Below are 12,879 nucleotides of genomic sequence, written 5' to 3'. Positions count from 1 at the left end.
GAGACCACAGGCAGGTGAGGCGTGAGTCAAATGGTAGAGGGCACGCTGTGCTTTTGTACTGATGCGAGGGAGCATCAGGGCCGGCATCCTTCTGGCAGGCTGTTACTGACATGAGTGACAGCCAGTGTGCTGCAGGTTGACTTCCCCTCCCTCCATGATGGAACGAAAGCTCATCCTTGTCCCTCAGGGCTGATTCCTTGTTGCGTTTCACACCAATTCTGTTAGTCCATGCACTGCTGCTGTGATAGTCCTGGTTCATCCTCGTGCCAGCAGCAAATATTGGTCACAAGCAAAGTGTTCCAGGAGCTCCACAACACCTTCAGCTGCCGGCAAGCGGCTGGAACCGGTATCCAGCCCTGCAGCAGCTGCCTGGCACTGGCTGATGGGGCGTTCCCCTGTCCCGGCCCTTGGCCCCGTCCCCTCCCGACTTTCACAGCTCCAAAGCGTGTCTGCACACGCCCTGGCACAACACCAGCAATTCTACTGAAGTCCAGCCAGATTAGCGCTATCTTATCTAGCTAGCCAAGTAAATAATTTTCTCTGTCCTTAAAAGACACTTTTGTTGTAGGTGGGGGGCAACCGGCTGAGCTGGAGGTGAGCTGGAAGTGAGCAGATCAATGTTGCGTCATTGCTGACCCCAGCAGCAGCCTTCCCTTTAAGTTTTAGCATCTCTTAAGGAGCTGCTATAGAAACAGGGGCTGTACAAATCTGATCATTTTATCAATAATCTCTGAGCTCTGAAATTCCTTTTTGGCTGTTTTACTGTGACTCTCGAGATCCAGCAGGCACTAGGACCTGCCTGAAGCCTTTACACCCGACACTGTGCAGAGGGGATAAATATAGCTCAGCACAGCCGGTACATGTTGCTGGGGGAAGGGACCCGCACTCGGATCCCCGATCCCTGCGCCGTGGCTGGATGCCGTGCAGAGTAGCTCTGCAGCGGTGCTGGAGACGCTACAGCCTTGGCTGCCAATGCTCCAGCTCTACAAGGTCACCACCTCACTCCTCATCAGCAACGCCCGGGCAGCCTGCAACGAGGAACTGCTCACGCGAGAGGGAGTCACCTTCTGCATTAATGTCACCAGGCAGCAGCCATTCCCCGGCCTCCAGCAGGTCCGCGGCATACGTGTTCCCGTTTTCGATGATCCGGCTGAAGACCTGTATCGGTATTTTGAGCAGTGCAGTGACGCGATAGAAGAGGCTGTGCAGAGGGGTGGGAAGTGCTTAGTTTACTGTAAAAATGGCCGCAGCCGATCAGCTGCTGTTTGCACGGCTTACCTGATGAAACACCGAAAGCTCCCACTCAAGGATGCCTTTGAGGTATTGTACTTACACCCAGATATATATTTAGATACCTTTTGGGCAAGAAATGTAATGCTTGTAATGGGTAATGGTGATTTCTCAAATAATTACTTTGGTGCTCTGGCCTATTTATTAGCAGTTATATCGATTTTCAACATTTGAATTAACAATTCCACTGTAAGATTTTTACTCCCAACTTGGACAAGTAAGCTTTCAATGTGAGGTTTCTGGAGCAAATACAATTACAAATGCAAATAGACTTTAAGCACTGGTAGCAAATATGCAAAATTGGTTGTTTTTGTGAACATTTGCCCTATTGTTTGCTTAGTCGTGGTAAGTGAAGGTAAAGGCAGAGTCATAAAGCAAATGAGTGAAAAGGAAGTGAGTATGTGCACATGTTGTTTTGCAGGATTTGCTCTTATCACCAGTGTGACAGCTCAACGCAGTAAAGACACAGCATCTGTTAGGCCTGCAAAGTGTCTCGGGACTAACTAGCTGCAAGTAATAGCATCTCAGCTTTTTTTGGAAGCCTGTCCAGTGCATTTGACTCATGCTTTGCAGTCTTTTAGTAGGTATATCACTAAAGTCTCTAATTTAGACAACTCTTTTGCAAAGTATTAGACATAGGCATGCAGATACGTGACTCTGTCTTAAAGACAGGTGGTGTCACCACACTTAGTGGTTAGAGACATCCACATTTCCAGCAAATACAACATCTCCTTTTTATGTCTTGCCCACGAGTCCGTTCTGGAACACGGACCATGGGCCAGGAGGACTTAACATGCACAGAGTGAGGTCAGCTCACCAAAATATCTGTTCTATTATTCCATAGCAAAATCTGCTCTAAAGTCTAAGAGGAAGAAAGCTGTTTGTGTGATCCCTTCCCCTGCTTTTACAATGCCTCTCCTTTTTTTCCAGACTGTGAAGACTGCCAGGCCGGTAGCAGAACCCAACGCAGGATTTTGGTCTCAGCTGCAGAGATATGAAGAAGATTTGCAGATGCCAAAGCAGCCTGATTATTCCACTGGTGACAATAAACATCCCGTTCCCCTGTGCCCAGTGTCTCCGTCTCTCTCCTGTCGCCCTCGCTGGGCATGGGGACCGGCCTGGAGTCTGGGCTGTCTGTGCAGTGCCCAGTGTTGCCCCAGAACGGGGGTTTGGCGGTGTTGGGGAGCAGGAGCTAGCGGGGGGCTGAGGGGAGCTGGACAGCCCCCCCAGCCAACCCATGTGCCTGGTACAAGCCTGGGCAGGGGAAGGGGAACATGCAGTCGGCACGGGAGAAATACTTGAAGTTTCGGAGCTGGCGTCTCTTCCGAGCACCGTGGGGTCTCACTGGAGTCACTCTCTTGCTCCTCAGCCCCAGCCCAGGGCACAAACCTCCCTTGGGAGCGTTTGGGAGGATATCGCCCCATTTCTGTCCCATCCACCTGGTGTTTTTTCTGCCTTTGTCATTGTCTCGCAATGTGTCGCTCAGTGTCACTCCTTTGCCTGCACCTGCACCTTCACCAGCGATCAGAGCCCGACGCAGGAGTTTGCTGACTTCCCTGTCTACAACTCAGGCGGTAGGTGTGGGGGGAACGCACGGAGGGTTTTGGTGAGTGTTGAGGGGCTGTATCAGGCTGATGCCACTTGTTCCCTTGCCTCATGCTTGTGCCCTGAATTTGCCTGAGCTGCCTTCACATCTGTTTGATATCAGTGCTTCATTAGCAGGGGCTTAATTTCCTGCCCCTCCCTCTGCCAGCACAGAGCTTTGTGAGGAGGGATTGATCCCTCCTGGGCTGCAGCTCTCCCCTGGCATGGGGGAGCAATGTGGGGGCTCCCCTGGGAGCACAGACCCTGCCAGGCTTTGCTGCGATGCGTGCTCACAGCAAGTCAGGTTCCTCTTCTGTCCTGGGAGATGAGTGTTCTCCTCCCTTTGGGCCCAAGCAGTGCTGGGGGAAGCCTAGCTCATTGTGAACCCCCCTGCAAGCAGCAGCCTTTGGGGTTCAGTTCCCTCGGGGGTTTTGTAAGCTGACAGTTGCATAATCCTACTCTGTCTTTAAGTAACCAAAGATGAAAATCTGTCCCAAGGAGAGTGACCCAGCTGATGAGAGTGAATTAAAATCCCCACTTGCCTCACTGTTACTCCAAGAAGTGTGTCTGTTGGGCTGGAAGGGTTTTGGGTTTCTATGAGGATGTTTTGGTTGTGCTTGGAGGTCAGGGAAGGGGGTAAACACTAGAGCGGGGACAGGGATATGAGTCTCCCCACACACATACGTTTCCATCGCCCTGCCACATGTTGTTGGGGTCCTTTTTGGGTCAGAGTCTTGTTTTTCGCAGGTCTGAAAGAGATCGTGGTCCCACAGTCAGTCCCAGCCCTGAACCCACGGCACAGGTTGGGGGGCGGCTTCTGCCAGGCCCAAGAAGAGGAAAAAGGACGTGACACCTAGTGAGTGTCTGCTGGAGGATCTGTGGGAGGGGGTGGCTGTGGTCTGAAGCCAAAAGCCATCGCCTGGCTGGCGCAACCACAGGAGGAGCAGCCGCACTGTGACTGGCCGGAGTTGCAGCTGTGTCTGGTGCTGGTGGGGGGTTTTGGAGAGGCTCTGGGAGCTGGGACGCTCCTACTCAGTGTCCAAGTGGGTCTTTTAGTGATCACTAATGGAGTTAAGGTGGAAAGAGCAGTGGTGACAGCCTGCTCAAAGTAGAGAGGCATTTCTCCATCCCAGCCACGCTGCTCATGTGAGGGATCCCTGTGGGCGCGGCCCATGGACCCCCGTACCTGGTCACTGACCCTCTCAGAAACCTTGCTCTCTACAACTACATGAAAGGAGATTGTAATAAGGTGGGGGTCACTCTCTCCTCCCAAGTAACAAGCAATAGGACAAGAGGAAACAGCCTCAAGTTGCACAGACAGGTTTAGGTTGGATATTGGGAATTTTTTTTTTGCCAGAAAGGGTTGTTGGGCATTGGAACAGGCTGCCTAGGGAAATTGTGGAGTCTCAGTTCCTGGAGGGGTTTAAAAGATGTGTAGATGAGTTTCTTAGGGACATAGTTTAGTGCCAGGTTTGGGTTAATGGTTGGATTTGATGACGTTGAGGGGCTTTTCCAACCAAAATGTTTCTCTGATCCCACAGATGACCAGTCCCCTCCTGGCTCACACCTTGGCTCACAGACCCTCTGGAGAAAGCGTGGGAAGAAACCGGCCATTGCCTCTGCTCCAAACAGACAAGGTGAGTATTCGGGGTTCAGTTGGTGCTGCTGGAACCCCTGTGGAGGGGACGGCTGAGCCTTCTCTGTCCTTCGCTTGCTCTGGGAGGCGAGTTTGGGCTCAGGCACCTCAGGGTTGCTGGCCCCTGTGTGCCACTCATGTAGCTCTGGCCGTCCATAATCTGGTTGTCAGAGAAGGATGATGCGGGCATCCTCTCAGGGTGGCTCTTGGTGCATTTTTTTGGTGCAGCAAGCTTAGAGAAGTTGGTTTGTGGTGGGGCCAGTGCTGCTGTGAGCAGGCAGGTGTTATTAAATATCCTCTAGTGCCATTAAGTTATCTCCTGGATAAAGTGGATAGATTAACTGGATCAGGCAAAGTTTTTAGCTGGTTTCTGTTGCTTTTTTGTGCCTCTGCCAGTGTTTGCAGCATCTCTTGATGTCCAGAGCTGCGGGGGGGGACTTGTAAGCAGAGCAGCTCTGGTTTTTAGTGGGGAGTCCTTGCTCAGAAGCCCTGTCCAGTGCAGAGACCATGCCAGTGGTGTAGGAAATGGGAACTCACATCATCCTGGCTGCCTCAGGGAGATTGTCATGGGCATGAACGTGGTCACTCTTGTCTCTGGGCAGGTGGCTCCATGTTTGCACATGTTTATAGAATGTTTGGAGCAGGAAGGGTCAATCCAATGCTATGTAAACCTGGCTGTTTCCCCAGTGACTTGAAAGAAGCCGCACTCTGTGCTGGGTGTGCTCTGGGCCTGGGTAGGAGCCTTGGTTTAGTGCTTTTGTTCCTCTTGGCTTTAGCTTTGGCCTAGAAAGTGGGACAAATCTCTTTTATTTCCCCTTCCCCCCTGAGACAGAGCACATAAATGGATATAGTATATAATGGCTATAAAATAATGGATGTAACGTAATGCATATAATATAATGGGTATAACATAATGGTGTTTAAAAGACAGATAGATTAGGTTCTTAGGGACATGTTTTAGTGCCAGAGTTAGGCTGTGGTTGGACTTGATGATCTCGAGGGTCTCTTCCAACCAAAATGATTCAATGATTCTATTATAAATGTTGTCCCGCAGCCTGCGATAGCTCGTTTTGCTCCCACAGGTGCCTCTGAGTGCCACAGGGAGCATGTTGGTGCTCTGGCTGGAGGTGAAGATGTGTTAGGTCCCACTCCCAGGGATGGTCGCAGTGAAAGAGGTGGTGGGATTGTACCACGAGGCCAAGGCAGCAGCTCTTGTGGAGAGCAGACATTGTTTTATTTTTTTTTAAGAGCAGACAGTGTTTTTAAGAGCAGATTGCTGCTGCTAAAGCACTTCTGAGTTTCCAAGCCCCAGGAGGTGCCTGAGCCCACAGGTAGTTTCGTTTGTGGTCCTGCTGCACTGCTGAGCTCACAGAGCTCAGCAATTCTAAGCAGTAATTGTGTCTGCACTGCTGGGGAGTCTCACTTGTACATGTAAAATGGGAAAAACTAGGCTGGAGCTGCATGCGTGGGACTTGGTCTTGGTCATTTCTCTTGCCTTGGCACTTCACACCTGTGCTGATGTGCATTCCGATGTCCCTTCCTCTCTTGCAGGCTTCAACCAGCTGCTCGATGACTCAGAGGTGACCCTTGCCTTCCAGGACTGACTGGTCTGCAACACCAAGTGCATCCATCAAACCATGTAGTACCAGTCTGAGGGTAAGTAAGTTAAAATCCATCCTCAGGAGAGCCCTCGGGCATCACTCCATTCTATTCCATTCCACTTGGTGGTTAAGCTCTTTGCAGCACTAATTAACTTGCCCCCAAGGGAGGTGAGCACTTTGCCCAGCTCAGCACAAATGTTATTTTGCCTTGGGAAGTTTCTCTGAGTTCTGATTTGTTTCCTGCACATGGACTTAGTGCTTATCATCCACAGCATAGCACTGGTGTTTGTGCTGCAAAAGGGAGAAATTCCCTTAGAGGTTATGGATGCTGGAATTCAAACAGTCCTGGGCAGCACAGAAGAGGGGAGGTAAAGTAAGGCGAGATGACACCTCACATGGTATTAAGTCTCAGTACTGCTGGTAATTAATAATATATACACTTTTCCTCCCATGGAGCACTCCATTATCCTCCCTACCTTCCCCAAAGACAGGGATCTGTTTAGTGTAAGGTGCTCCCCATGCATGTACAGCCACAAGCAACAGCTCGTGTCATATCTTGAGGGTGCTGCTGTCACCTGCACCCTGAGCAGCACAGGACTTGCACAGGCAGCAAGAGAGGGGTAGTTTTGTGTTAAATCTGTAAAAAGCCTCATTGGGGATGAACTTTGTAAGTCTCTTGGGTGCCGGGGGCTGTAGAATTTGGCTCATGAAAGGGAGCCCAAAAAAGCACCTGAAGGGGAGCAGCTCTTTCCAGGCACCACAAGAACACCCAGTACAAATAGTTCCTGGTACCTGGCAGCTCTCACTATGTCATTAAGTGCAAGTGGTACAGCCTGTTGTGCTCTGCTCAAGGATAGTCGATGATTTTAAAAGTCTTTTTCAAGCTACAAGTGGCTAGAGCAGAGTGACCTAAAGGGACTCAGCCACGACCCCACCGCAGGATGAGGCAGAGAGAGATGCACAGGCCCAGCACAGAGACACAGAGATGACAAACGCTGTGGCAGAGAGGGCTTGGGCTGTCACCTAGAGCACAGACCGCTTGAGGAAAAAAACAGCCCTGAGGTAGATCAGAGAATATCTCAAATGGAAGAGACTCAAAGATCAATTCCAACTCTCTGGTCCCAATTCAGCATCACTGTTTAGCTCTGTCTGGTGGGGAGTGGCAAAGGCAGCAGACTCAGCTCTGCCCAGCAGAAACAAGAGGTAAAGGACACAAAGCAAAGCACCAGACTCAGTATGCAAGAAAATATTTTTACTCTGAAGGTAACACTGACAGCACTCTTCCAAACAGCTCATGGAGGCTCCAGCTACAAAGATAATCATAACAGGAGCAGGATGGGGTGTGGGCTCAAACAACACAGCCCCCAGCACCCTCCTTCCTCCCACTCCCCTCAGTGCTGCATCTTCCCTGCCTTCACTTTGGGACTCCCAGGCAAGCCTGAGCTGACATGGTTCCACAACCCCCAGAGCTTAAGGAAGAAGTGGAGACACTAAGGTGCATTAGGGAGAGTGAAGAGGAAATTGACTGGTGGAGTCAAACCCTTTTGACTCCTAAGGGTGTGCAACAGGAGATGGCGAAGCCCTGTCCTTCCTGCCATAAGGCAGATAGAGCAGACCTAATTGATTTGGGGGGAATGGAAACAGGTCCCTGATCGGAGAGGTAAAAAAACCCTCTCTCGAACCCCATCACCACCCTTGGTGCCCTTAACAAATAGATATGAGGCCCTGGACCCAGAAAATCAGGCAGAGAACAGCCAAGATCATCTGCCTGGAGAGCCTCCTGGATGGACCTCATCTACAAAACAGATTACAACTGCAGCTATAAGAAAAAAACAAAGAAGGGTGGTTGTAGTCAGCAACTCCCTTCTGGGGGGAACAAAGGGCCCTATATGTCACCCAGACCCATCCTACAGGGAGGTCTTCTGCCTTCCTGGGGCCAGGGTGAGGGACATTAATAGAAGACTTCCTGAGCTAATTCAGCCCTCAGACTATTATCCCCCGTTAGTAGTCCAAACTGGCAGCGAGGACGTTGATAGAAGAAGTACCAATACAATTAAAAAAGACTTTAAAGCACTGGATCGGTCAGTTCATGGGACGGGAGCACAGGTGATATTTGCCTCAGTTCCTCTGCTATCTGGGATGGATGAGGAGCTAAATAAAGAGAGGAGTAGAAAAGCCCATCTCATTAACAAGTGGCTAAAGGATTGGTGTCACCATCAAAATTTTGGTTTTTTTTGACCATGGGGCAAACTCCATGGTACCTAGTCTTCTCAAATCAGATGGGCTTCATCCTTCTAGGAAGAGCAAGCAGACTATAGCCCATAAGTTGGTGGGGCTGCTCAGGAGGGCTTTAAACTAGGTTTGAAGGGGGAAGGAATTGAAACTGGGCTCTCCAAAGATCAGCCTAAGGATGGAAAGCCTGAATTAAGAGTGAAATCAGCAGCCCACTTGAAGTGCATGTACACTAATGCAAACAGTATGGGCAACAAACAAGAGGAGCTGGAAGCCATCATGCAGCAGGAAAGCTATGACATAGTTGCCATCACAGAAACATGGTGGGATGACTCATATGACTGGAGTGCTGCTATGTGTGGCTACAAGCTCTTCAGAAAAGACAGGCAGGGTAGGAGAGGTGGAGGGGTGGCTTTATATGTTAGTCTCTTGACTCTGTTAAACTTGAGGTCAGCAGTGACAAGGTTGATTGCCTGTGGACCAGAATCAGGGGGAAGTCCAACAAGGCTGACATCCTCGTGGGTGTCTGTTATAGACGGCCCAACCAGGATGATGAAGGAGATGAACTGTTCTACAAGCAGCTGGCAGATGTCTCAAAATCGACAGCCCTTGTTCTTGTGGTTGACTTTAACCTGCCGGATATCTGCTGGGAGCTCAATACTGCAGAGAAGAGGCAGTCTAGGAATTTCCTAGATTGTATAGAAGACAATTTCCTTCATCAGCTTGTAAATGAGCCTACTGGTAAGGCCCCACTAGACCTACTGTTTACAAACAGAGAAGGGCTGGTGGGAGATGTAGTGGTTGGAGGCCGCCTGGGGCATAACAACCATGAAATAATAGAATTTTCAATACTCAGAGATGCAAGGAGAGCCATTAATAAAACCTCTACACTGGACTTCCGGAGGGCAGATTTTTGCCTATTCAGAAGTCTAGTTCAGAGCATACCCTGGGAAACATTGCTTAAAAACAAGGGGGCCCAGGAGGGTTGGACATGCTTCAAGCAGGAGGTTTTGAGTGCACAGGAACAGGCTGTACCAGTGTGCTGAAAGGCTAGCCAGAAGGGAAGACAACCAGCTTGGCTAAACAGGGAGATTCTGAAGGAAATCAGAAATAAAAAGAGTTTATCAACTTTGGAAAAAAGGGCTGGCTACTTATGAAGAATTTATTAAGATAGCTAGACCACAGAAAAAAAAAAATCTGGGAAACAAAAGTGCAATTTGAAGTTAATTTGGCCAATTCTATTAGGGATAATAAACGTCCTTCTTTAAATATGTTAATAACAAAAGGAGGGGAAGGGAAAACCTCCATTCTCTGTTGGACTTTGAGGGAAATATAGTTAACAAAGGTGAGGAGAAAGCTGAGGTACTTAATACCTACTTTGCCTCAGGTTTTACCAGTAAGACAGGCAGCCCTCAGGACAACTGGCCTCTGGAGGTGGTTGACAGAGATAGGAAGCCAAATAGCCCCCTTGTATTCCAGGAAGAAATAGTTGGTGACTTACTGAGCCATTTGGATCCTCACAAGTCTATGGGACCAGATGGGATCCATCCTAGGGTGATGAGGGAGCTAGCAGAAGAACTTGCCAAGCCACTCTCCATCATCTTCCAACAGTCCTGGCTCACTGGGGAGGTCCCATACAATTGGAAATTGGTGGATGTTACCCCAATCCACAAAAAGGGCTGCAAAGCTGACCCTGGCAACTACAGGCCTGTCAGCCTGACCTCAGTGCCTGGCAGGGTTATGGAGCAGATCATCCTGAACACAATCCCACAGCACCTTCAGGATGGACAAGGGATCAGACCCAGCCAGCATGGGTTTAGGAGGGGCAGGTCCTGTCTGACCAACATGATCTCTTTTTATGATCATTCATTCACCCACCTGGTGAATGAGGGGAAAGCTGTAGATGTGGTCTATCTGGACTTCAGCAAAGCCTTTGACACTGTCTCCCATAATATACTCTTGCAAAAGCTGATAGCCCATGGCTTGGACAAGTGCACTCTCTGCTGGGTTAAGAACTGGCTGGAGGGCCGGGCCCAGAGAGTGCTGGTGAATGGGGCTGCATCCAGCTGGCGGCCAGTCACTAGTGGTGTCCCCCCGGGGTCGGTGTTGGGTCCAGTCCTTTATTGATGATTTAGATGAGGGGATTGAGACCATCATCAGCAAATTTGCTGATGACACCAAGTTGGGAAGGAGTGTCCACCTGCTGGAAGGCAGGAGGGATCTGGATAGACTGGAAAAATGGGCTGATTCCAATGGAATAAAGTTCAACAAGGCCAAGTGCCAGGTCCTGCACTTTGGCCACAACAACCCCCTGCAGCACTCCAGGCTGGGCACAGAGTGGCTGGAGAGCAGTCAGGCAGAAAGGGACCTGGGGGTGCTAATTGACAGGAAGCTCAACATGAGCCAACAGTGTGCCCAGGTCGCCAAGAGGGTATCCTGTCCTGTATCAAAAATAGCGTGGTCAGCAGGACAAGGAAAGTGATCCTTCCCCTGTACTCTGCATTGGTGAGGCTACACCTGGAGTATTGTGTTCAGTTCTGGGCCCCTCAGTTCAGGAAAGATATTGAAGTGCTGGAGCAGGTTTAGAGAAGAGCAACAAGACCAGTGAAGGGACTTGAACACAAGACCTATGGGGAGAGGCTGAGGGAGCTGGGGTTGTTTAGTCTGGAGAAGAAGAGGCTTAGAGGTGACCTCATCACTCTCTATAACTACCTGAAGGGAAGTTATAGCCAGGTGGGGACTGGTCTCTTCTCCCAGGCAGTCAGCAATAGGACAAGGGGGCATGGGCTTAAACTCTGCCAGGGGAAATTTAGGCTGGATATTAGAAAGAAATTCTTTACAGAGAGAGTGGCCAGGCATTGGAATGGCTGCCCAGGGAGGTGGTGGACTCGCCGTCCCTGGAGGTTTTTAAACTGAGATTGGACATGGCACTTAGTGCCATGATCTAGTAAATGGACTGGAGTTGGACCAAGGGTTGGACTTGATAATCTCTGAGGTCTTTTCCAACCCAGTCAATTCTGTGATTTTCTTCAAGGCACTGCAGCAGATGATTTCCAGCAGGAGCACAAAGAAGAAACAAACACAGAAACAAAGCAAATGCTCATGCCAGGGCTCCCTCCTCTTCAGCAGCTTCACCAGGTACCTGCAAAAGCAAACAAACACCAAACATACAAACTCCTCCCAGCCCTCACTAGGGGAGCTGGACTGCAGCCCCTCCAAAACCCTAGGACACTTCAGCCCCCCACCAAAAGGGCACCCCAGACCCCTCACCACTGAGTAGAGGTACACACAATCACACATGGTGAGGCACAAAACCACTGCAGGAACCACTCTGGGGGCATGGCCAGGCTGCACAGGGGCCTCACTCAACCTGTAACAGCAGGGAAAACAGAAAAGAAGGATAAACTTCAGGTCAACATCTCTGCACTGCCTGCCCCACCCAGCATCACCTTCCCCTGAGCTCACCCCCACCTCTCACAGGCAGTGGCCACAGCCCCAGCACCCATGTGCAGAAACAACCACTACTGGCTCTGCTGCTCCAGAACCTAAAATACCTAGAAATAAAGCAAAACACAATAAAACTCAAAGTTCCAGGGTGCTCTGAGTCTCCTGCACCCAGCACAAGTGGAGAAAAAGCATCTACACCCAGAGCAACCCCCAAGAGCAGCCACTAACCAGAGATAAATGGGGGAACTTCACTCAGAAGCCAGCACCTACCTGGAACAGCTCCCAGGACATCTTAGCAGCTCCCAGCAAACAGCAGCAATCTCTCAGAAATAACCCAGGAGACCCAAGTGAGCTCCCAGTCAGCAAGTGCCAGGTATCACTCACTCCTAATAGGCACCAGAAACTCCCAGCAGCCCCTGGAGCAGCCCTGCCTACCCACCCCAATGGGGCTCAGCTGTGCAGGGTGGCACTGCCCAGCCACCCCCAGCTGTGGCTTGTTGCTCCATCAGCACAGCTGATCCCAGTAGCTACAGCACTGGCCTGAGAGAGTCCTGAAAAAAACATAGAACTGGGCCTAAAAATGACAGTTTTGTCTGGACTGTGTGGCTGGTTGCTGGAATGACCAGGGGTTTTTGGAGGCAGTTGATGTGAAAGTGACAGAGAATGTTGATCTTGGGAATAGTGATGTTGATTAAAGGATTGTGCTTGATTGCTTTAAGTAAGACTTTAAAAATTGTGTGTGCTTGTCCTTTGAATATTCTATCTTAGCATCATTAAAACCATCAAGTGCTTAGTTTTTTGTTTGTTTGTTTGTTTTTTACCTTACTGTTTGTTTTTAACATAGTTAGATTGTGTATTTTCCTTATATCTAATCTGAACCTTCTCTAGTGCAACTTGAGACCATTTCCTCTCATCCTGTCACTTGTTACCTGGGAAAATAGACCAACACCCTCCTCACTACAACCTCCTTTCAGGTAGCTGTAGAGAGCAAAAATGTCTCCTCTCAGCCCCCGTTTTTTCAGGCTAAACAACCCCAGTTCACTCATCCACTCCTTACCAGACTTGTTCTCCAGACCTTTCACCAGCTTT

At 49.8% G+C, this 12,879-nt stretch overlaps 1 protein-coding gene across 4 annotated transcripts; it reads left to right on the top strand.

Moving 5' to 3' along the window:
* Positions 1-37: 37 nt before the first annotated feature.
* On the top strand, positions 38-12,583 carry DUSP28 (dual specificity phosphatase 28). 4 transcript variants are annotated; one of them, XM_065074310.1, is made up of 7 exons: positions 39-1,320; positions 2,221-2,329; positions 2,777-2,864; positions 3,622-3,730; positions 4,416-4,511; positions 6,062-6,166; positions 11,378-12,583. In XM_065074310.1, exons 1-3 carry the CDS (start codon positions 973-975, stop codon positions 2,839-2,841), a joined length of 522 nt encoding a protein of 173 aa, XP_064930382.1. In that variant the 5' UTR covers positions 39-972; the 3' UTR covers positions 2,842-2,864; positions 3,622-3,730; positions 4,416-4,511; positions 6,062-6,166; positions 11,378-12,583. The 4 variants fall into 4 exon arrangements, with proteins under 4 accessions (XP_064930383.1, XP_064930382.1, XP_064930379.1 ...); XM_065074311.1 differs by lacking the exon at positions 3,622-3,730 and having other exon boundaries at positions 38-1,320; XM_065074307.1 differs by having other exon boundaries at positions 41-1,320; positions 2,221-2,864.
* Positions 12,584-12,879: the final 296 nt, after the last annotated feature.

The sequence above is a fragment of the Columba livia genome, chromosome 9, assembly GCF_036013475.1.
Source record: "Columba livia isolate bColLiv1 breed racing homer chromosome 9, bColLiv1.pat.W.v2, whole genome shotgun sequence".
Classification (NCBI taxonomy): domain Eukaryota; kingdom Metazoa; phylum Chordata; class Aves; order Columbiformes; family Columbidae; genus Columba; species Columba livia.
This window is presented reverse-complemented; position numbering and strand designations above follow the sequence as displayed.